The 24,335-nt window shown below is 45.9% G+C and overlaps 1 protein-coding gene across 2 annotated transcripts in view; it reads left to right on the top strand.

Annotated features, from left to right (window-relative positions):
* The window catches only part of LOC147634143 (uncharacterized), a 39,922-nt gene that overhangs the window by 14,588 nt on the left and 999 nt on the right, over positions 1-24,335 (top strand). For both annotated transcript variants that reach the window (XM_086805268.1, XM_086805269.1), the window contains exons 3-5: positions 23,558-23,676; positions 23,772-23,843; positions 23,966-24,133. In XM_086805268.1, the coding sequence (XP_086661394.1) occupies positions 23,558-23,676; positions 23,772-23,843; positions 23,966-24,133 (359 nt within the window). The remainder of the gene's footprint in view (positions 1-23,557; positions 23,677-23,771; positions 23,844-23,965; positions 24,134-24,335) is intronic.

Raw genomic sequence — 24,335 nt, forward strand, 5'->3', positions numbered from 1 at the left:
CCAAACAATTGGAACTCAAGTTGAGTTGATCCAATAAGGCTAAACCCTCGCTCTAGGGCAAAGAGAGGGCTGCCAAAGCCTGTAGAATAGTGGATAGCCACCTAAAAAGGACCAAAACCAAGATAAAAATGGTCCAAAGGCTGAAAATAAGTCTACCAAGAAGCGTCCCTTCAAAGTGAAAGACTATGGTCTCAGTGCCGAGCAGAAAAAGCGAGAGAGGGGAAATGCTTTACTTATGGGAGCACTGAGCATATTGCAAAAGCATGCCCAAACAAGAAGAAGCGTGATAATGCGAATGCATCAAAGCCCAATCTGCATATGGTTCCGGATGTGCAGGGCAACACTTCACATGATAGCAAAGACAGGGTTGTATGTAAAGATTGGGGATAGCTTAAGGATTAACCCACTTTGTTCATGTTTGATGATTGTGCAATTGAGAACTTCATATCTACATAGATAGCAGCTGCTTTGGATATTGAAGTCGGAGACAGGGGTCCTTAAATTGAAATAGGGGTTACCTTTGTTGGTAGAGAACTGCAGGTTATGCCAATTATTGGCAAGTTGTGCATACGCATTCAAGGCTATGTGGATCATGAAGTCTTTCTTGTAACGCCTTTGAATGGTTGTGATGTATTGCTTGGAAAGCCTTGGCACACGCGCATTGATCCGCACAAGGCTTACAAGACCAATAGTATCACTTTCATGCATAAAGGCCGAGAGCATGTGATTGATGCTGGTGAAGAGGGTGATACTATCCCTATTGTATCTCATGTGCACATTGCAAATTAAGAAAGTAATGAAAAAGAGTGTTTTTACGTACTTGATTTTTTTACGAGATTATGTTGAAGAAACTAATGTGCGTGTAAACATTCTTAGTAATGATAGGCTGAAATTATTGTAAGAGTACAATGATTGTTTTGCTGATGAGTTACCAAATGAGTTGCCACCCGTGCAACCGAAAGATCATTGCATTGATCTCGTACCGGGTAGCTCACTACCTAATAGGCCAGCCTATTGTGTGAGTGCATCCCAGAGAGAAGATCATGAAGCAAGTAAATGAGCTTCTTGAGAAGGGTTTGGTTCAGCCAAGCTCTTCCCTATATTGTTCACCTTTCCTCTTGGTTCAAAAGAAGGATAGATCTTTTCGTATGTGTTTGGATTATAGAGCTTTGAATAAGCTTATCATGAAGAATCGGTTTTCGATTCCACGCATAGACGACATCCTTGACAAGTTGGATGGATCAACATGCTTTAGCCGAATTGATCTTAAGAGTGGGTATCATCAAGTGCGTGTGGTGCTAGAGGATGTACATAAAATTGCTTTCAGGACAACATTTGGGCTTCATGAGTATCTTTTGTTATGCCTTTTGGTCTTACGAATGTCCCGACTATATCCAATAGAATGATGGATTGCATGTTCCGTGGTACAAGAAATTTACAGGTGTTTTCTTTGATGACATCCTAGTCTTCTAAAGACTGAAGAAGAGCATAGAGCTCATTTGGCTATTGTTTTTGAAGACTCCGTAAGCATAAACTCTTCATAAATGCAAAGAAGAGTGAGTTCTTCTTGTTAGAGATACACCATCTTGGGGATATTGTGTTCAAAGATGGGAGTGCGGATGGATCCTACAAAGATTGATGCAAAGAAGAGTGAGTTCTTCTTGTTAGAGATACACTATCTTGGGCATATTGTGTCATGTGCACAGTGTGTATCTATCGTGTGCTACACGCACGCAAGACTAGTTTCGAGGCTTGGGGAAGCTTGGAACTAGGCAGGCTGATTGACGAGCTGAGGTAGGGATATACTAAGGGGCGGGCACCCAAGTATGGACGGGCGGACACCCGATGACCGGCCAAGAGCCTATAAAAGGGTGGCCAAGGTTAGTTATTGTATATAGAGAATCTCGCGAGTTTGTGAGAGCTCTATGGTCTTGGAGCCTGGATCTAGTGCAAACGTGCACTTGCTTTACGCAGTCGAGGCCGGCAGCAATCTCGAGGCCCGCGAGGGCAGCTTCGTGGCGGTATGCGACGTCGCGAGGAGGAGATTGGTCGGTACGTCATCCTAGTTAGCTCAGCTCGTGGCTCGGTGGGGACAGCCAAGATTGTGGGCTCACCCACGGCTGCCATGGTTGGGAGGTGAGTCAGGCCTGCACCCCCTTCGTTTGTTTGTTTGTTTTGTTTGCAGGATTCGAGTCTCGAACCAAGATCGATCACGAGGGGATCTGTGGGGATTTGACAGTGGTATCAGAGCATACCTCGTGAACGAGCAAGTCGGTAGGTAGAGAAGATGAGGTCGAAGAAAGGAATGTGTTAAAAAGCTTGCTGTTTTTTCTGTGCATACTGCTGTTTTCAGAAATAGTATGTGTTTTTTCTTCATCAAAGAGACCCATGTTGATGGGAGATGGTAGTCCTAGAAGGGTCGTTTGCTTTGTAAAGAAGAGAGAGACTTGTTTGTGCAATCGCAGGAACTGCAGGGAGAGAGAAATCAGGCAAAAGCAAGTTTGCTTTTCTGGTTGAACACGAGAGAGAGAGAGCGAAGAGTTGAAATGTGGTGGCGTGCTGGAAATTCTGCTGGTTGACGTGTTGCAGTCGGGTAGTCATTCGGGCGCCTAGGACTGTGTATGCAGGCGGCCCAGGCTTGCGCAGCCAGGTGGCTAGGCCTCCCAAGTTAGGCGGCCAGGCCTGCGTAGCCAGGCCCCAGGCAGCGCCTACGCCAGGCCAGGCCAGGCCAGGCTTGCGTAGCCAGGCGGCCAGGCTTCCGTAGCCAGCCTAGGCCAAGTACGGCCGGCGCCCAGGCCCACGTGGCCCCTTGGCCAGGCCTATGAGGGGATGACGCAGGTGACGGCAGCACCTCGAGCGGCGTCAGCAAGGTTGACGACTGCACCTAGCCGACGGCGCTAATCCAGGAGGGAAAAAAAAACAAGGAAAGCCTCCGTTTTTCTGGGCTTTCGTTTAGTCTTGCGTGCGTGTAGCACACGGTGAGATTGTTTATGGTAAGGTGGCTTTGCCACTCATCCTTCGAACAAAGGATGAGATATTTGCAGCTGATGAGTATGTAAGAGACTTAGATATTACCTTTCCTCAGGTGGGGACAACCATTGCAAGGTCACAAGACGAACATAAAAAGGTTGCCGATAAGCATAGAAGGCAAATTGATGGCAAAGAGAATGATTAAGTATTGCTGAAATTTGAGAAAGCAAGACTTAACAAGAGGCCTAGCAAAGAGGGTGCATACCCTAAACTTGTAACTAGGTATTATGGGCCTTTTCGAGTGATCGAGAAGCTCAATGAAGTGGCTTTCAGGTTGGCATTGCCTAGTTATTGGCACATACACAATGCTTTTCATGTGAGTCTCCTTCGCAAGTGTAACATGTAGCGGAAGTATTCGGATTGGAGGATCTTGTCACACAAATGCTCACACCGTCTTTTGTATCCTGAGTTTCGTGAGTTTAGCAATCCACTTTAAGACTTCAAACTTTTAAGAGATTTGAGAGAGAGAGAGAGAGAGATGAGAACTGTACACCGTATGGGGTACCGAATTACCCACTGAAGGGCCCCCTATCCCGTTACCGAGATAGTATTTGCTTTATTATCTTTGAAGAGACTAACGGTGTGACTGACGAGCGATAAGCCAAACTCAAGACCTCTGAAGACCGAGAGTTGGACTGAACTATATACGAGTGTAGAAGCACCAATGATGTCCAATCTCGAGCCTATGCACTCTTCCCAATGGAATGAGGGAGGGATGCAAAGCTGAGGCTGAGAGAGGGGCTGTTTGGGACTGCTCTAGACTGTGTATGAATGCTGTAAATGAGTGCAATCGCTTATGCTCCTTGTGCTGAAGATGCCAAGCGCTTGAATGCTCTACTGCTGAATATGATGAATGAAATAATGAATATGATGCTGATCTATTTATATGGACCAAAGGAGCCAGTCGGCTGGCTATAGAGCTGGCTGATTGCTCATGTCCACAATAAATGCATAAATGATGTATAAAATGCTGAAAATTATGGAAAAATTACTAGAAAATTCCTAGTAAATCTACTGATAAATACTAGATGATATCTGGGGTTTCTGCAATGGTCTAAATGCTATGAATGAATGATGTGAAATATGCAGAATGCTTACTAATGTAAACCCTAAGGTTTCTACTGACTGTACATGCATGAATGCATCTCTTCAAGTGGGTTAAGCGACTTAGACTGACTGATTGACTTGCTATGGCTGAGAATGACCTACGTAGCTCGAGCCTGACTTATCCTTGATTGAGGATTACAATGGGGTTACGGCGTACAACAAATATCATCTTGAATGGTACTAATACTGTTACAATGTTGCACTTATGATGATAAGCCAGTTTGTCACCATGCACTACAGTGCAGAGTGCATGTGACATTCCCTCCTGCTTAGCTTGGCGGCGGTAGGTTGATGGCTTCCAAGTAGTCCGCCAACAACTGGGGGTACTCTTGAAAGAACTCGTCTAGTCATACGGCTTCGTGGGTGTCTCGATCTCGGAATTTCGTATAGAACTGACGTATCCGTCCGCTGGAACCATGCTTCCAACGATGAAGAAGGATCTGCTCGGGCTCGATGACTTCTGCTTCGTCTACCACGTCTGGCTGCTATTCATCTGAAACATTAAACACTTCTGGTCCAACACATGGTTTAGCCAAGAAACATGGAAAACATCATGCATTGTCCAACTGTTAGGCAATTTCAACTTCATGGAGACATCACTTAACTTTTTGACTATTGGGAAAGGTCCAAAACTACAGAATGAAAGCTTGGGACAACGTTTGCCCACTTGTTTCAATCTTTGTTTCATGATGCGCAGATAGACCCAATCCCCTTCCTTGAAGTGGACATCTCGTCTCGACTTATTCGCCTGTCTGCTATAGACTTCCTGTGCTTTGGTCAAGCGGTCCTTGACGGACTCAATGATTTTGGAAAATGCTTCCGTGGTTTTATTAGCCTCTAGAGATGTAGACACCAATCTCGTCAAAAGAGAAGAGAAACGGCGACCAAAGGCTGCTTCATATGGAGTCCGTCCGACACTGGATGAATAAGTGTCGTTCAAGATAGCCTGGACCAAAGGAAGATAATGTTTCCATTTGGACTGCTGGTCATGACAATATGACTTGAGAACATCAAAGGCCAAGTGGTTATAAATTTCTGTTTGGCCGTTTGTCTGCGGATGGAATGCACTAGACAACTGTCAGAATATGCAGCGGAGATGATGACCAAATCTGGGAACACAAGAGCAAAAACGCAGGCAGAAAAAACAGCACAAAAAGAGAGAGATGTAGGCGTGTAACTCTGCTCTGATATACACAAGAAGATCCCGAGGAATGATACAAATGAGGTATGGGGGCTGAGGACCTATATATACTCCCCTAGAGGGCAGTCGGCCAGCATAAGAGAAGCCCACGACTGATAAAAGAAGTCCACGACTGCATAAATGCAGTCGGCCAGCTATCTGGTGCCAAAACCTGATCAAAACCAGTCGGCCAGCAGTAAGAGTGCCCACGACTGATAAACATCCAGTCGGCCAGCACTGTACTGCTCCTGGCACCCTCTGGCAGCCCTCCCAAGCCTCAGAAAAATGGGAAAAAATAGGGGAAAAATACGGAGAGTGGGGAAAAATGGGAAAACACCTCATAAGGGCGGGCACACCCACAACAAAGGCCCTGGTGTATAAAACTGGACAGGAGATGACTTCTAACACTCCCTCTCAGCTCCTGGCTGTGTAACCAACCACTGGGAGCTGGGGTGCCGCCTGAGCAAATCCTGAGAGCGACTTCGTGAAGAGGTCCACTGTACTGTCCTCCGTCGAACAGAACTCCAGCAAGATGTCATCAGCAACGATCTGTTCACGAACAAAGTGCCTCTGGATGACCATGGGTTCCTCCAATGGAAGCCCAAACCTGCAATGTAACCTCCTCCTGCTGCTCCGTAAAACTGCTCCTGGGCCTGAAGTAGATCCCCTCGTGTCCAGATCTCCTCCCCAAACTGAGTCACTCCAACCGTGGAGTCGGACTCCATCCAACAATCCCCCTCCTGTGTACAAGAGTCCATGATCCTTCGCATGCCGCAGAAACCACAGGAAACGCGATCCTGCCTCCCAAGGAGACATCTGCAACCAAGAGCTCAACTGCCTCATCAGGAAGCTCCCGTCCAATCCGGTGTCCATCAACCAGATCAATGAACCATACAGCTTCTGAGTCACAGAGACATCACACTGCTCACAAGGATCAACACCTGTTACGGTGCACAAACAAGTCCTGGAAACCTGATGAAACCTGTCAACCACCCCCTCTGAATCCGAAACCACAAAGCCTGGAGAAACCACCTCCTTCTGCAAGTAATCACCTGTCACCTGCCTGGCTTTCCGAAAGGTCTCCGTGGAAAGAACATCCTCAACTACTGGAAGTTCTATGTCCCGAACACGACGAGACATCAGAGCATAAGTGACATGTTCAGCTTCCTCTGACTCACGAACACAAGAACTACCAACATCAGTACTGGAAAGTTCCTGCCAACTGCTGCCATCTACTGGCAAGCTATCCACCACCTGGTCTCGGAAAGCCCGCTCCTGCAGCGTATCCACACTTGAGTAGCCATTACCAGACTGACACTCATCACAATCCTGAGGACCTGGGAGAGAGAGTGCTGAAAGCCTGTAAACTCCATTCTCCACTCCACCTTCCCAAACCACTTGGCCTGTTGCTTTGTCCCGGAGAGCAACAAAATGCTCATCAAACTCCACCCGTACGCCAGTCTTGCAAACCTGATGCATTGACAACAGATGAAAACCAAGTGCCGGAACATACAACACCTGGGAGGAATGCTTCCCCCCTCTGCCATCGGGAACTATCTCCATCCTGCCCTCACTGTGAACTGGGATAGTGGACGTATCCCCAGTAAGAATATGACCAGAAAGCCTGCAGAGATCCTGTAAACCGGAACGGGAAGGAGTCATGTGCCTGGAAGCACCACTATCGAGAATCCACTCCCGAGTATCCGTTGCGGAGAGTCCTCCAATCTCCTCCCTGCCTGAAGAAAATGAAGCATCGGTGTCCATCACCTCCAGGTGCACAAAAGCCGGAGTCTTCATGATTGCTGAGGAGTCTTCACCCTTCTCGGTCTTCCGCTTGGGACACTGCCTCCAATAGTGGCCTTTCTCGCCACAATCATTACAGGTCCTCTCTGCCTTCAGTTTCTCGCGGTCAGCGTCGGACATCTTCTCAGAAGACTTCTCCGATGAAGCCTTCCCCTTGCCCGAGTTACGGCCTTTCGACCGTTGGCCAGTAAAGGCCTCCGAATCTCCACCCTGAGGAGGGTTCGTGAATCGTTCCTCCTGGTCCAAGACCATTGGCACAAGCTCCTCCCAAGTAATGGTGCTGAGCCTGCCACTGGTAATCAACGATGAGTAGAATGCTGAGTACGAAGAGGGCAAATGTGACAGCAACGTGATGGCCATGTCCTCTGACGATATCTCCTTCCCAGCCTGAAGAACCTCCTGCTGAAGAGCCTGCAGCTTGTTAATATGCTCCCGCATCGTCGACGACTTTGCAGGGTTCATAACCCGCATCTGTACTTCCAAGGAAATCCTCTTCATGGGCGATACCCTGTTGTAAAGTGAGGCCAAATGCTGCCAAATACCTCTGGCCAGCGTCATATGCTTTATATGATTAATTACCTGTGGTGTGCAGTTGAGGAAAATAAACGAACGGACCCTGGCGTTGACACGATCCCACATCTGCGTCTGGGCCTCCCGGTCCTTTCGGGTTGACGGTAACTCCCCTTCCTCTACTTCCGGCCGTGGAACACCAACAACGACGAAATCGGCGAGATCGTAGGACTCCAGAACGGATTCCATCATCACCTTCCATATGCCGTAGTTGCTCCCGTCCAACTGACGGTCCACCGGGAACGTGGGGAGTGTCGGGATCCTCACATGTCTCTCGGCCATCTCAAACAGATCTGCCATAGCGGGGATGTACTCTGAAAAGGGTGGGTGGGTGGGAACAAAGAAGAACTGATACCTGCAAGTGGCTGTCCAGCAAATCAGCCCGCCTTCCTCTTGCTTCTCCTCTTCCCGATCAGCCCAAAACAGTCCACCAATCAGCCACAAAACAGTCCCCCTCTTGCTCACACAAATCCCAAGACCTATCTAGAGCCTAGGCTCTGATACCATGTCAGAATATGCAGCGGAGATGATGACCAAATCTGGGAACACAAGAGCAAAAACGCAGGCAGAAAAAACAGCACAAAAAGAGAGAGATGTAGGCGTGTAACTCTGCTTTGATATACACAAGAAGATCCCGAGGAATGATACAAATGAGGTATGGGGGCTGAGGACCTATATATACTCCCCTAGAGGGCAGTCGGCCAGCATAAGAGAAGCCCACGACTGATAAAAGAAGTCCACGACTGCATAAATGCAGTCGGCCAGCTATCTGGTGCCAAAACTTGATCAAAACCAGTCGGTCAGCAGTAAGAGTGCCCACGACTGATAAACATCCAGTCGGCCAGCACTGTACTGCTCCTGGCACCCTCTGGCAGCCCTCCCAAGCCTCAGAAAAATGGGAAAAAATAGGGGAAAAATACGGAGAGTGGGGAAAAATGGGAAAACACCTCATAAGGGCGGGCACACCCACAACAAAGGCCCTGGTGTATAAAACTGGACAGGAGATGACTTCTAACAACAACTGCAACTTAGTTCCGAAGTTTTCAAATAGTGCCCTCCAGAAATGCGAGGTAAACTTGGAATCCCTATCTGATGTAATGGTGCTAGGCAAACCACAAATTGGGTACCAATGCTTGAGAAACAGACGAGCTACGTCCTCGGCTGTGGCCATATGCTTGCATGGGATGAGCATGCAGAATTTACTGAAGTGATCCACAATGGTGAAACACTGAGTGTTCCGGGATCCGGTTGATGCTGGTAGAGGTCCTACAAAGTCCATAGATAGTCGGGGATAGGCAAAGGTTGAAGTAAACGAGACTTCTTTGTATGTGGAACCTTTACTTTTTGACAAATCTTACAGGCTTGAACATGTGAATATACATCACACCTCATTTTTGGCCAATAAAAGGACCGTTCTAATTTCTCGAGGGTATTGTTGATACCCCTATGTCCTCCAACTAAGGAGTCATGGGCATCATGGAGAAGAGCTGATCGCTTTTCTCGAATGACATAGAGGCGGTTCTTGAAGAACAACCAACCGTTCTGTACTGAATAATGGCCAGGCTCAAAGGTGAGGGCTAAATTATACTGAGTACCAAACTTAGGGGAATCGACATATTGGTCTTTCATGCTATCTAAGTCCTTCCCTGTGATTTCGAGAATGGTAGATTCCTGGACTGCTTGGATATGCTGGCCTTTCGACTGAGAGCATCTGTTACTGGGTTATGCTTACCAGGGATGTACTCAATCATTCCTCCAAATTGTTGGAAGAGTTGACTCCACCTGGCCTGTCGATCACTCCAGTGGGCACTGGGCATGGTTTGAAGCCACTTAAATGCTTGGTGGTCTGTTTTTACTGTGAGAACTTGTCCATAAAGAAAAGGCTTCCAATGTTTGAGCGCTCTGATCACACCCAAAAGCTTTTTGTCATATACCGAATAATTCTTTTCGGCGACATCCAACTTTCTACTGGAGTATGCCACGGGTGTTGGAGAACTGCACCTATGGCTACATTGCTTGCATTGGTAATGACCTCGGAAGGTTCATCCCAAGATGCTAACTTTAATACAAGCGCTTCTGAGGCGGCTTTCTGGAGGGCACGGAATGCATCAAGCGCCTTGCCTGTAACTTGGACTTTTTGCTTGCGAATCTTCACTCCCTTGAGCAAGTCGGTAAGAGGTGCTGCAAGGTTGGAAAATTGATGGACATGGGTACTATAGGCCTGGCAGAGACCTACGAAAGAACGGATTTCTTGGGCAGTCTGAGGGATGTCCCAGTCTAAGATTTCCTGAACCTTTGAGGGGTCCAGTCTAATTCCATAGGAACTGATGATATAGGAACTTCCTTAACACCAAAGATAGACTTTTTGGCATTTATGTAGAGCTCATTCTCTCGCAAAAGTTGCAAGACTTTCTCCACATCTTTCTCATGCTGCTTCGCAGTGGCTGAGAAGACTAGTATGTCATCAAGAAATATGAAAACACACTTCCCAATGAGGACCTGGACATCATTTTGTCGAAGGTTGCGGGTGCATTTGTAAGCCCAAAAGGCATGACTACGAACTCGTAGTGACCATGCTCTGTCCGAAAAACTGTTTTTGGAATGTCAGCTTCAAAAATGCGGACCTACTCAATCCTTGGCATAGGAAACTTATTCTTAATGGTGAGTCTACACAAAGGCGTGCAGACTTGTCTTTCTTTTGGACAAATAGGATGGGTGCAACAAACGGTGAGGAAGAAGGCCGAACGAATCCGGCTCGGAGGAGCTCATATAACTGTCTTTTGAGCTCGCCCTCTAAGGTCTTGGAAAGACGATAGGGAAACTTGCTAGGAGGTTCTGATCCACCTCCAGGGACCAAATCGATATGATGGTCCTTAGGACGGGATGGAGGGAGAGTGGGCGGGAGATCGTCCCTAAGCATAAGGTCCTAATGTCTAGATAGGAGGTCTGCTAGTTGTGGGACTGAAGATGAGATGGATCGATGAGATAGAGGCTGTTTGAGCACGAATATAAAGTAGTGCTCCTTTTGCTCCCTTGCGAATAGCTCGCCGGGCCTGGAGATGCGAAATCAATGGGATACCAAGAATGCTTCTATCCCCACGAATCATGACAGGCTGAGGAAAACCTTTACAGATAGTAAAAGTGTCCTGTCCCCAATCAGGAATAGGCTCATACTGACGGAACCACTGAATTCCTAAGATCATGTCACACCCCAAAAGAGGCGAGACAATGAAATCTCGTTGAAATGAGGCCTTTTGAACTTCAAAGGAAAATTGCTGTGCCTTCTGAGAAATGTGGGTGTGGAGACCAAGTATAAACCCGTCCACATCCAGATGATATGGGACTAATGTGCAGCTCATTTTGTTAGGCAACTGGGGAGAGATGGCGTCCTCAGAACTGTCCATATCGAAAAGGACTACAAACTGTCGGCCCTTGGCAGAGCCATAAGCTCAGATGAGGCTTTTCTGTGTAGTATCGCTCTCACCCTCCTGCTTAGCATCAAATACCACGGATGGCATAGGATGCATAGAAGGTAAAAGTTGAACCGCATTGGTGGTAGTAGGCGGGGCTGGAGGAGCTGGGGATGCTGAGGCAACTGTGGCAGAAGGGGCTTTGGCGACTCGTTCCGCTTGCCATATGTGGCAATCCTTCTTACCATGCCCTATGATGTGACAGAAAAAACATCCGTTTTCTGACTGAAACTTCTTTTGCTTCTCTGGAGGAAGATAGCCTCTAGTAATACCTGCTTTAGTCTTTTCATCGGGGGTTTTCTTAGGCTTAGATTCTTTATCTTTCTTACCTCCTGAACTGGAGCTATTACTGCCGTCCTTCTTAGCATCTTTAGAAGATGCATTACCTTTCCCTGGTTGTGCATCGGATTGCTGTTGCTGGGGTTTGGTATTGGACTGGGATGACTGCTTGGGCTTGCCTCCATTCATCTTCATTTCTTCTTTCTGAGCGAGAGTCAAAGCCCGGTCATATGTGTACTGGGTTCAAAGTTGCGAGAACTGTGAACCGAATGGTGGGATCCAGTCTATGAATGAATTGCTCCATCTTGGCCTACGCAGATAGCCCTAACTGCTGTGCTAAAGTAATAACCTTGCCGAAAAACTGAAGCACTGGGGATCCATTCTGTTTGAGTCCATAGAACTCATCTGCCAGACCGGTCATGTACTGGGGCGGGAAGAATCTGTCTGGTCTTCAGGTCATGGACGAAGGTTTCCCAGCTAAAAGCTGACACTTGTGGTCTGGTTTGTATAAAGATAGACCAATGTTACCACCAAGTGACTGCCTCACCAGTGAGATGGGGAGCCGCTACGTGGACTCTATTATGAGGATCTGTGATCGTAGCTAATGGAAAATGAGTGGTAAATTGATGAATGAACTGATTAACTGCTAAATGATCACACTTACCATCATACTTACTAAAATTTGGTTGACTGCGAATGACGGTAGTTGATGCTGCGGACTGCTGGCTGGTGGCACCTGACGCAGGGGATGCTGAAGAGAGGTGCTGGTATCTAAGATGAATGGCCTCCTTTTCCCTTTGGTGTTCGAGTAACATACGTTCTCGATTGAGCTCACGTTGGTGCTCCTGAGCGGCGAGTTCAGCCTGATGCCGGTCTTCGTTGATCCTGTGTTGGGCTTCCTCATAGTCCCGTCTTTCTGCTCTTTCTTGTTGTTTTCTTGCTTCTGCTTTTGCTTTTTCTTCTCTCCGTCTGGCCTCGTCTTCTCTTCTTTGTTGTTCCATCTGAAAGAAGAGGGAGATGTAGTCGGGGGCTGTTGGACGTGGAGGAGGACATGCTGCTGTTGCCTCCAAGAGTTGGAGACGCTCCATGAGCAGCTGGTTCTGAGCTCTAAGAAGAGCTATGGTGTCTACTGTAGTCGGAAGAGCAAGGTCTCCTTCGGGGGAGATGTCTTCCGGTTGATGGGTACTCTTCTCTGTAGACATGATGCTGAAGTCGGTGGTCGTGCCGGAACGCAATTTGACCATCCAAGGATGCCCTCACGCTAGGATACGGTGTGTGTGGACAAGCTGAATCTGATACCAATATAACATGCAGCGGAAGTATTCGTATTGGAGGATCCTGTCACATAAATGCTCACACTGTCTTCTGTATCCTGAGTTTTGCGAGTTTAGCAATCCACTTTAAGACTTCAAACTTTTAAGAGATTTGAGAGAGAGAGAGAGATGAGAGCTGTACACCGTATGGGGTCCCGAATTACCCACTAAAGGGCCCCCTATCCTGTTACCGAGATAGTATTTGCTTTATTATCTTTGAAGAGACTGACGGTGTGACTGACGATAAGCCAAACGCAAGACCTCTAAAGACCGAGAGTTTGGCTGAACTGTACACGACTGTAGAAGCACCAATGATGTCCAATCTCGAGCCTATGCACTCTTTCCAATGGAATGAGGGAGGGATGCAAAGCTGAGGCTGAGAGGGGCTGTTTGGGACTGTTCTAGACTGTGTATGAATGCTGCGGTTTACCTTCACCAAGTGGCTGGAGCAAAACGATGAGTAGATGAATGCTGAAAACTGTATGGATGCAGAAAACGCAAGATGGATTGCTGGCTGAATGCTGAACTGATGCGTTTTGCTGATGCAAGGTGGCTGAATGCTCATGCATTGAGGCACCTAGTGCTGTAGGAGGAAAATGCTGAGGGATGATGGCTGAAACTGCAATCGCTTATGCTCCTTGTGCTGAAGATGCCAAGCGCTTGAATGCTCTACTGCTGAATATGATAAATGAAATAATGAATATGATTCTGATCTATTTATATGGACCAAAGGAGCCAATCGGCCAGCTATAGAGCTGGCTGAGTGCTCATGTCCACAATAAATGCATAAATGATGTATAAAATGCTGATAATTATGGAAAAATTACGAAAGAATTCCTAGTAAATATACTGATAAATACTAGATGATATCTGGCGTTTCTGCAATGGTCTAAATGCTATGAATGAATGATGTGCAATATGCAGAATGCTTACTAATGCAAACCCTAAGGTTTCTACTCACTGAACATGCATGAATGCGTCTCTTCAAGTGGGTTAAGGGACTTAGATTGACTGACTGACTTGCTATGGCTGAGAATGGCCTACGTAGCTCGTGCCTGACTTATCCTGGACTGAGGATTAGAATGGGGTCACGGCGTACGACAAATATCATCCTGAATGGTACTAATACTGTTATAATGTTGCATTGATGATGATAAGCCATTTTGTCACCATGCACTAGAGTGTAGAGTGCATGTGACAGCGAGTATGTACGGCTGGAGTCTAGTGAACCGGTCATTAAGGATCCGTGAGCTTGAGGAGATTTCACAACCAGAACAGATTGTGTATCACAAGGAACACAAGCTTACTGCAAGCAAAGTTGTGAGGCGTTACTTGTGTAAAGTTCAAGAACTATCTTCCCATTGATGCTATATGGGTAGATGAAGAGTTCTTTAGATAGTGCTTGCACTTGCTTTAGACATATTTGGATGCTTTTTAACTTCGGACAATTGTTTAGAACCAGGGGAAGATGTCACCATTTAGGCCTTTTCGAGTGATCGAGAAGCTCAATGAAGTGGCTCTCAGGTTGGCATTGCTTAGTCATTGGCACATACACAATGCTTTTCATGTGAGTCTCCTTCGCAACTATGTAGGGCCGGAGCCCAGTGAATCTGTCATTAAGGATCCGTGAGCTTGAGGAGATTTTACAACCAGAACAGATTGTGTATCACAAGGAACGCAAGCTTACTGCAAGCAAAGTTGTGAGGCGTTACCTTGTGAAGTTCAAGAACTATCTTCCCATTGATGCTATATGGGTAGATGACGAGTTCTTTAGAGATTGCTTGCACTTGCTTTTCAGACATATTTGGATGCTTTTCAACTTCGAACAATTGTTTAGAAGCCGGGAAGGATGTCACCATTTGGCCACTCAAGTGGTCCATCCGTGCTTTCTCATGATGTACATGGATTGGCTACCCAATTGGTCCATCCGTGCTTTCTCATCATGTATACACATTGGATTGGCGTCCATGGCGGTTGCATATGCCGGGGATTGATGCCACTCATGTGATACTATGGACTTGGCTTTCCGTTGGGACTTGTGCCTGTGTGTACATGCCTGGAAATGCTTGGAGGATTGGTGTTCCATTGGGTCTGGTATCTCATGTACTTGCCTGGAACATGTCTATTTTGGTATAGTCTCATGAATGGGGATTGTCTATACCCATGCTGCATTTCATAGCATCTTTACGTGCTTGCCTGGAAATTGAATTTGTATTATGTTTTCATGCTTGCTTGACCAATGCGTAGTTCAGGGTAAGGGGATGCCCGCTCGTGAACCGTGCGTGTGAAACTGTCTGTTGACATGGTTATGTGGCACGTGACAGGTGGTAAGTATTGGTCAAAACCAAGACTTAGAAACTAGCATTAATTTACAAGTGAGTGTGTACACACCTTATTAAGTTTTGGGCGACCAAAACTCACTTATAAATTATGACTAGCCTTGTGTTTGCACACACCGTTGTCCCAAGGTGGACAAAGCTCAATGTCCACCGTTCAGACCTTATCGTTTTTGCTCAAAGACAGCAACCAATCCCAACTTGCACTACAAGTCACTTTTCCTCTCTACTTGAAAACTAGGGTGGACATCTCATCATCTCTCTCTAGAAGTGGACGCCTCTCTTCATGAGGCCTCTTTGGTTGTATTTTCTGCACTGTCTCCTTCCCTACACCATATCCAAGCTTGCAAGTGTATTTTCCAAGCTTCCAAGATTGCTTCCAGGTGGTATTCACTCTCCTACAATGATTGAAATTCAGCAAAACAGTCCTTATATTTACTGTGATTTTTGGTCTTTTGGCTGAAAACCCTAATTTCAGCTTTCCTTTCTCAAGTGGAACCATAGCGGAAGCTTTCCCAAGATTCCCTGCATCCACTTGAAGGTTTTTGTTGTGAAAAATGGCGATAGATTGAACGTTTCAACACTCCAGAGTCTAGATGCTTCCATCGTGAAGACTTCTGGTGTCATCGACTCTACTTGCAATTGGTAAGCTTTAATGCTCAATTATGGAAGCAAGTAGCAGGAGGGAGGAGTAGGACTCCATGTTCACATACCTTGTGTAGTGTTCTCTTGTCCTACATGCTCTCTTGATGATTGTTTCTACTGTGTGTTGGTGGAACAATAGAGAGCATATGGTAGGGAACATGGGCACTTGAGAGGGAAGTGTGAGTTACAGATCTTCACCGACAACCATATTGTTTGCAATACTACATTCTTATGCATTGGTGTCAGAAATACCCATGACACTATATATTTCATTCTCCCAAGATCAATAAACATTATTTGAGTGAGGGGCCGGCCATTCCGGCTCATTGTGCGTCTCTTGTCAATTCAACAAATTACATCTTGTATTGTGCTTGGTGTCCATTAAATCTCGGTGTAATTAAGTGTATTGATTAGCATTGTGTTCAACCAAGCATTCCACACCAACCGGTGGAGTTACACTCTCTCCTTGTGATAGTATCCGAGCCGCCTCCTATCTTTTCCTCTGGGATCTCGAGCATGTTAATGTCTCCACTTGAGCACCAAAAATCTGCCCGGGGAAGGGCATGTCTCACTCGGGTCAAGAACTCAGTCTACTCCACCACCTTGTTGGGGGCATAATTGTTGAGGAAGCCCACACGGTCTTCCCCAACCCTGACTATAATCCATTGTGCTCTCGTCTGCACAATCTTGGCCCCTCAGGGAGAGGACCAATGTTACATGATGAGGGTTGATTGTAGTAATCACAGCCTTAATTAACTTAATTACTGTAGAGGTGAATTTAGATGAAGGCAATGCAACTATACTAATGATGCAAATGATTACAACTAAGATGAGATCTGGGAACATATAGATGATGCTGATGTTGATGTTGACTTCATGCTAATGCTGAACTTCTGATGAATGAGCTTGATTCTTTGTTGAATTATGACTACTGCTTATATATGCTAAGAGGGGCTGGTCGGTCAGCTTAGGTTGCTGTTGGCCTGCTTCTGGACAAAGAATTCATGGAATAATTGCTAAAATGCTGCGCTTATCATTAATGCTGCCCATACTGCTACCCGACCTGTAATGCCTGGCCGATTGGCTGATTGGATGCTCCAAAAAGCTGCCGACTGCACTGCTGGCTGCCGACTGGGCATCCATGCTGTCCATGCAGGTGTTGATGATGATGATGTGGTTGGTAATGTTACCGATGCCTGATGTTGACTTAATTAGGGATTAAAGAATGTTCATGCCGAAGATTAGCCATGGCATGGGCGTGCACATGACATTCCCTTCTGCTAAACTTGATGATGGGATGGACACTCTGTCATCCTTCTGAAGGCACTCAAGGGTTAGGGTTAGGGTTTACACAGGTTCAAGCAAGCGTGGAAACCAAGATGAGAGAGAACACGACTTTTTGGTATGCTTCAATTATCTGAAAAGTGAAGTACAATAGCCACATGATAGTGACCCTAAAAGATAAGTGTTCACATGTCCGGCCATAAATGTGCCGGGTGGACCAAAACACTTATAAACTGCATATAAGTGAAACTGAACTAAACTGGGGAAAAAACCTCCACTAACTGAAGTAAAAAGTTCCCCAGTAATCTACTGATGATCACTAGCACTCCTCTGGGTGCATACACAGCATAAAACCCAACAAACCCCCCTGGAGTGATATGTGATCACTGTACATCATCCACCAAAAGGAAACAAATTCAAAGCATTGCGGAATGCTTCAAATTTCGGACGTGGTAATGCCTTGGTGAAGATGTCTGCCACATTCTGATCTGTAGGACAGTATATCAGACTGATATCTCCTGCCTGGAGTCTCTCCCGAACAAAATGATAGTGAATCTCAATGTGTTTCGTGCGAGCATGAAACACAGGATTCCTGGCCACAGCAATGGCACTCTGACTATCAGTATAGATAGGTGTAGGCTCCTCCACTGAAATATCCATATCAGTCATAAGACGACGCAGCCAAACACACTCAACAGTAGTAGTGTAGGCTGCTCTGTACTCTGCCTCACAAGACGAAGTGGCCACTGTGGTCTGTTTCTTGCTTAGCCAAGAAATGCATGAAGCGCCAAGGAAGAAACAATTTCCACTAGTGGAATGTCTGGTATCAAAATCACCAGCCCAATCTGAATCACTGTAAGCGTGTAACTGCATGTCACCCCCCTCAGGATAAAGCAACCCAAGAGACAAGGTACCCTGCAAATAACGGAATACACGCTTCACAGCTTGCCAATGTGACAACCGTGGGCTGTGCAGGAATCTGCTCAACTGAGAGACTGCATACTGAATATCTGGCCTCGTATTACACAAGTAAATGAGGCACCCAACAGCCTGAGCATATGTAGTGGCATCAAAGGAAACACTGTCATCTTGTAGTGACAGTTTCATCCCAGGCTCCATAGGAGTACTAATAGGCTTGCAATCCTGAAATTTAAATTTCTCCAGAAGTTTAGCAACATAGCGTGATTGCAACAACCCAATGCCTCTGTTATCCTGCACAAACTGTATGCCCAAATACTAATGTACAAGGCCCAAGTCAGACATGTCAAATGTCTGTTGCAGTATCTCCTTAAAAGCTGCAATTTTGTCATCATTTGATCCCAAGAGCAAGAGATCATCCACATAAAGACCGATGACCAGCAAATTTGTCTCTTCTTTCTTTACATACACAGTGGCCTCTGATGGACTGTTCACAAATCCCTGAGTGAGTAGAAAAGCATCTATTTTTGCATACCAAGCTCGTGGAGCTTGTTTCAAACCATACAAGGTCTTTTTCAGCCTGCAAACTTTCCCCTCATGACCATGTTCTGCAAATCCCATGGGCTGAAATACATAAACTTCCTCCTCGAGGTCCCCATGTAGGAATGCAGTCTTTATGTCCAACTGGTGAACAACCCAACCACGATGTGCAGCCAATGCAATGACACACCTAAGTGTCGACATACGGGATGTAGGAGCAAATGTCTCCTCATAATCAATGCCCTTCTTCTGTGCATAGCCCTTTGCAACTAGACGGGCTTTGTACCTGTCAATGGATCCATCTGCATGTCTTTTCAACTTATAGACCCATTTAGTACCAATGGCTTTCTTGCCTTTGGGCAGATCAACCAAATCCCATGTTTGATTCTTTTTAATAGAATCAATCTCATCTTGCATGGCTTTGTTCCAATGCACATTATCTCGTGCATCCACAAATGAATCAGGCTCATCATCATCCTGTAGGCTGCCATAACCAGATTCAAATCCATGATGTGTGCATGCTCATTGGTCCTTGTCTCCCTACGAGTACGACCAGCAAGAGGACCCTCTAAATGGCTGTCCTGTAATGTCCTCAAATACCATCTAGGTATATGTCTGACCTGTGGTGCCTGCTGTCCCATATTTGGTTCAGCTTCTGGCTCATTTGGCTGCTGAATTTCTGCACCACCTACATCATTTGCTGGCTGTCCAGTACCCTCATGAGTTGGATCACCAACTGTGGAATGAAACTCCATGGGTAGTAGACCTTCAAACACATCATTTTCAGCCTGATTTGCCTCATAACCAGCCATGGATATTTCTGATTTTTCATCAAAAATCACATCCCGACTGATGAATATCTTCCTGGATAGTGGGTCATATAACCTGTAGCCCTTGCTCTCACGGCTATACCCAACAAAAATGCATTTTGTGGCTTTATCATCCAGCTTCCTCCTCAACTCTTTGGGTATGTGTGCATATGCAAGACACCCAAAGATACGAAAATGCGATACAGAAGGCTTGCGGCCATGCCAAGCCTCAAAAGGAGTAATAGAGACCAATGCCTTTGTGGGACATCGATTCAAAATATGACAAGCACACATTACTGCTTCCACCCAAAAGATATGTGGTAGTCTTTTTGCCTTTAGCATACATCTGGCCATCTCCATGAGTGACCGATTCTTCCTTTCTGCAACCCCATTCTGCTGTGGAGTGTAAGGAGTAGTATACTGATGTTTTATACCTCTACTCCCAAGAAAGGAATTCAGCACATGTGACATATATTCCCCCCCTCGGTCAGAACGGAGAGTCTTCACCTTGCATCCTGACTCTGTCTCAGCAAGTGCTACAAAGGCAAAAAATGCATCATATACCTGTGATTTCTGTGTCAAAGGATACACCCAGCATATACGAGAGAAGTCATCAATAAATGTTGCAAAATAAAAGCAACCACCTAATGACTTCGTCTGCATGGGACCACAAAGATCACTATGTATAAGTTGCAACTTTGCAGTTGCTCTTAGAGCCTGATCAGGTGGGAAGGAAAACCTGTGCATTTTTCCCAAAATACATCCTTCACAAATATGATCTGGAGGCTTCTCCATGAGAGGTAGATCTGTAAACATATTATGTTGCTGCATAAGCATAAGACTCCCAAAATTTACATGCCCCATGCGAGCATGCCATAACTCTGCATCAACCATAGCTGGAGTAAGAGTGAATGCATGATAAGCAGACTGATCCACTGGCTGAAATGCATCCAACTGATAAAGTCCATGACATAGTGTACCAGTAAGCATCAAGGTCAAGGCATTTGCTTTGTCTCTGACCATGCATTTATCATCATCAAAGTGGACTTGCATTCCACAATGTGCTAAAGAAGAAATGGACAACAAATTCTTCTTTATCCCTGGTACATATAAGGCATCTATAAGGCGGAGAATGGAGCCATCAATGGCTGTGAGCTGAATCTCCCCAATGCCACGAACTGGATATGAAGCATTGTTGGCACACTGAACAGTTTTGCCAACAGGGGCAGGGCCAACATGACTAAACAAATCCCTGCGAGATGTGATATGCTTTGAGGCACCACTATCAAAATACCAAGTACATGCATGCTCTGTCAAACTGAGTGTCTGTGAAGACCAAGAGGCATCATAGCTGCATGTATAAAAACAGTAATCCCTGTCCTCAACAAAAGAAGCAGTCTCTGGAGGAGCTTTAGAAGTATCATTAACTGACATCCCAGCTTCCTTTGCCTTCTCTTTGGCAATCCTCTTCCTACATTCTGTGATGTAGTGACCTGGCTTCTTACAGTAATGACATTTGCCCTTCTTCTTGGGCTGTCCATCACCTTTCTTGGTATCCTGTGAAGAACCACCATCACCTGAATTTTGATTTGCACTCTTTGGCTGAGTTTTTCCTTTCCCCTTTTGACCTGTAGTAAATGCTTGTTCAGCATTTGTGTTCATATTCATATTCTTCCTCATTTGCTCCTCTTGTAGTAAGAGAGCAACAAGTTCCTGATACTTGAGGGGTTCAACAGCATTCCTCATGCTGAGGTTCAAAGAGGTATGGAAAGCCAAGTAAGATCTTGGCAAAGAGTGCAAGATGGTGGACACAAGCTGTGTCTCAGGAATAATCTCATCCACATTGATGAGTTGCTCTCTCAAATCCTGCAGCTTGTTTAAGTGGCTAGACATATCATCTCCTTCATTCATTTTCTGATTTTCCAGCTCTCTTTTCAAAAATGAGATCCTAGCCTCATTACGAGCAGCATACATCTGCTCCAAAGTCACCCATGCATTCTGTGAAGAGCCAGCTGAACGAATATGAGGTATAATGGACCTCTGAACAGACAATGCAATGAGTGACAAAGCTTGTGCATCCCTGGCATCCCATGTCTTTTGAGCATTTGTTCTCTGAACAGGCAATGGCTGTCCTGGAGCCTGTACCTGTTGTCCTCGTCCACGAGCACCCCCTTGGGGAGGAGTCTCTGGAGCCAATGGACCTGGACGTGGTTCATCACCACTAACAAAATCCCAAAGACCTTTTGCCACAAGCACATTTTTCAGCATAAAACTCCACAAGGAGTAGTTCGTGCCATCCAATTTGTCTTCCTTAGACAAATATGTGAATACATCACTTTGCTGTTGATTTGCCATTATGCTTTACGCACAATGTTGTACCTGTTTACCAAAAAACCCAATAACAGAAACCCTGATAATAACTGTACTCCACTGAATACAGTTCACCCAAATCTGCCTGCACTCTCAATCCTCTGAATGTGCAGCTCAATGCACCAATGACTGAGTAGAGCAGCAAATGGCGTACACAATGCCAAAATGCCCCAAAAATGCCCAAATTTGCTGCACCCAAACTGTGCAAAAAACCTGTATAGTTCTTTGCTAGAAAATCTGCCTGTTGTGCCTGTATATTTTCACAGAGAAAATAAAAATGCCCAAAAACTGAATTTTAATGCTTACCACTGAATGACTGGTTAGCTTGTGGTATTCCTGCAGGTACAGTTGACTGTACTAGTAGGTACAGTTTACTGATTCTGGTAGTTGCAGGTCACAGCAGGTACAGTCGTATCACAGCAAGTAGAGTCGCCAGGTATGCAGCACTGAATGCTGCACGATTCTCTGCGCAGGTGATGGTTGGCGCTGACTGTACGGGCGCCTGTTTTGCAGCAGAGTCGATTGAGTACTCTAAAGCGACCAGCGACGGCGACCAAGTACAGTAGGCGACCAAGTAAAGTAGGCGGTGCACAGATGTACGGGCTGAAGGCTGCGCTTGACTGTACGGGCTGGGCAATGCTGAGGCAGTGTACGGGCAGTGTACTGCGCTTGACTGTACGGGCTGGTACAAGAACTGAAGGGGATGCAGGCGGCGCAGACTGGGTGTACGGGCAGCTAGCGCACACGTGTAGCTGAAGGCTGCGCAGGTTTGATGTACGGATGCTGTACGGGCAGATGCAGCAAAAGCTTGGCAGTGTACGGGCAGGGCAATGCAGAGCTTCAATGCTCTGATACCAATTGAAGGCACTCAAGGGTTAGGGTTAGGGTTTACACAGGTTCAAGCAAGCGTGGAAACCAAGATGAGAGAGAACACGACTTTTTGGTATGCTTCAATTATCTGAAAAGTGAAGTACAATAGCCACATGATAGTGACCCTAAAAGATAAGTGTTCACATGTCCGGCCATAAATGTGCCGGGTGGACCAAAACACTTATAAACTGCATATAAGTGAAACTGAACTAAACTGGGGGAAAAAACCTCCACTAACTGAAGTAAAAAGTTCCCCAGTAATCTACTGATGATCACTAGCACTCCTCTGGGTGCATACACAGCATAAAACCCAACACCTTCCTCCTTGCACTGCTACTACCGACTTTGACTTACTGCTACTATTGATGTTGATGATACTAGCTTGTCACCTTGCAACTCGAAGGGTGTGCACGTGACAACCAGCTCCTCCCAAGCCGTGTACTCTCTCTGGGCAAGATCTTCTCGCATTTGCGCATTTGCGTGTGTGCCCTTTCGAGAGGTGATGTTCTTGTAGGAACAAGAGATTGTCTGGGCCTCCTGCACAGGCTGTTTGAAGCTCCTGAAGAAAGACCCCTCTTCGGTGATGGAATCGGGGACTCCCCTTCCCGTGAACATTCCAGGAGATGATCCGCATAACTAAGGATGGGAGGAGTGAGACCTGCTCAAGACACCCTCAACATGGTCGGTCTTCAGAGTCGGTCTGGAGGGGGGGTAATCACAATAATAATGGGGCTGGAAGCGGACGAGGTGATCCTTGATCCTGCCCTCCATAAAGCTCCACTCTCATGTGGAATTGTGAGACATGGCTTATGTCTCCCTCATGAGGGAGACATGTAAGCCATGTCTCCATATTTTGAATATGCTGATTAAGCCATGTGAAATTGTGATGCTCTTTTGAAATCGAGTGGATCATATTGCATGCTTATCTTCATCGACATGCTTGTACTTGGTTGTTCTTTGACTTTTATGCCTGGTAGAGCTATACATGAGGGAGACATGGCTTATATGTGCTTTGTTTTTGAGTGTGCAACAGATTTTGGCGATGGTGCAAATGATGAAAACCAACCACAAGCAGGAGCTCCAGTAGTTCTCCCATCAGCCGCTAGAGAATACGTACTGGCACATACACACCTTGAACTCGGACATTCCATGGTGCGGGATGATATAATATTTAAAACATTTCAAAAGGGATACATTGATGTGATTGTCTTAACCTTGCATTGATTTGATTGCATGCAAACCACCAGGCTCCGGCTGTTTATCCATATGCTGATCCTTACTTTGGTGGAATGGTTGCCACGTATGGCACCCAGGCAATGGTTTGTATAGAGACCTCATCTGTCATTTGTATAGAGACCTCATCTGTCATTTGTATCTTTGTGTTTGAGTATGATCCCCTTTGTCATACCTAATATGGTTTTTTGTTTTGCTAATTTTTAAGATTTATCCTCACATGCTTGGCATTCATCAAAGCCGTATGCCCCTCCCTTCGGAGATCACTGAAGAGGAGCCAGTGTATGTGAATGCCAAACAGTACAATGGCATCATGAGGCGCAGGCAATCTCGAGCCAAGGCTGAATCTGAAAACAAACTTGTGAAATCACGGAAGGTATGCATACAGGACTCTAAAGGTTTTTCTTTCATTCCAATCCAAGCGTTAGAGAGGTGTGGTTCAGAGATCTAGCTATGCATTAAGTGCTATAATTCACCTTTCAGTGCTAGTTGTCACCTTTTAAATGCGAAAAGTTGACATCAAAGTGTTTATAGTCACCTTTTGGCAAGGTCTAGGCCCTAATGAGTGCTCATATGGC

The sequence above is a fragment of the Cibotium barometz genome, chromosome 11 (genome assembly GCF_041138505.1).
Source record: "Cibotium barometz isolate CiBa-2024 chromosome 11, ASM4113850v1, whole genome shotgun sequence".
NCBI classification, from domain to species: Eukaryota; Viridiplantae; Streptophyta; class Polypodiopsida; order Cyatheales; family Cibotiaceae; genus Cibotium; species Cibotium barometz.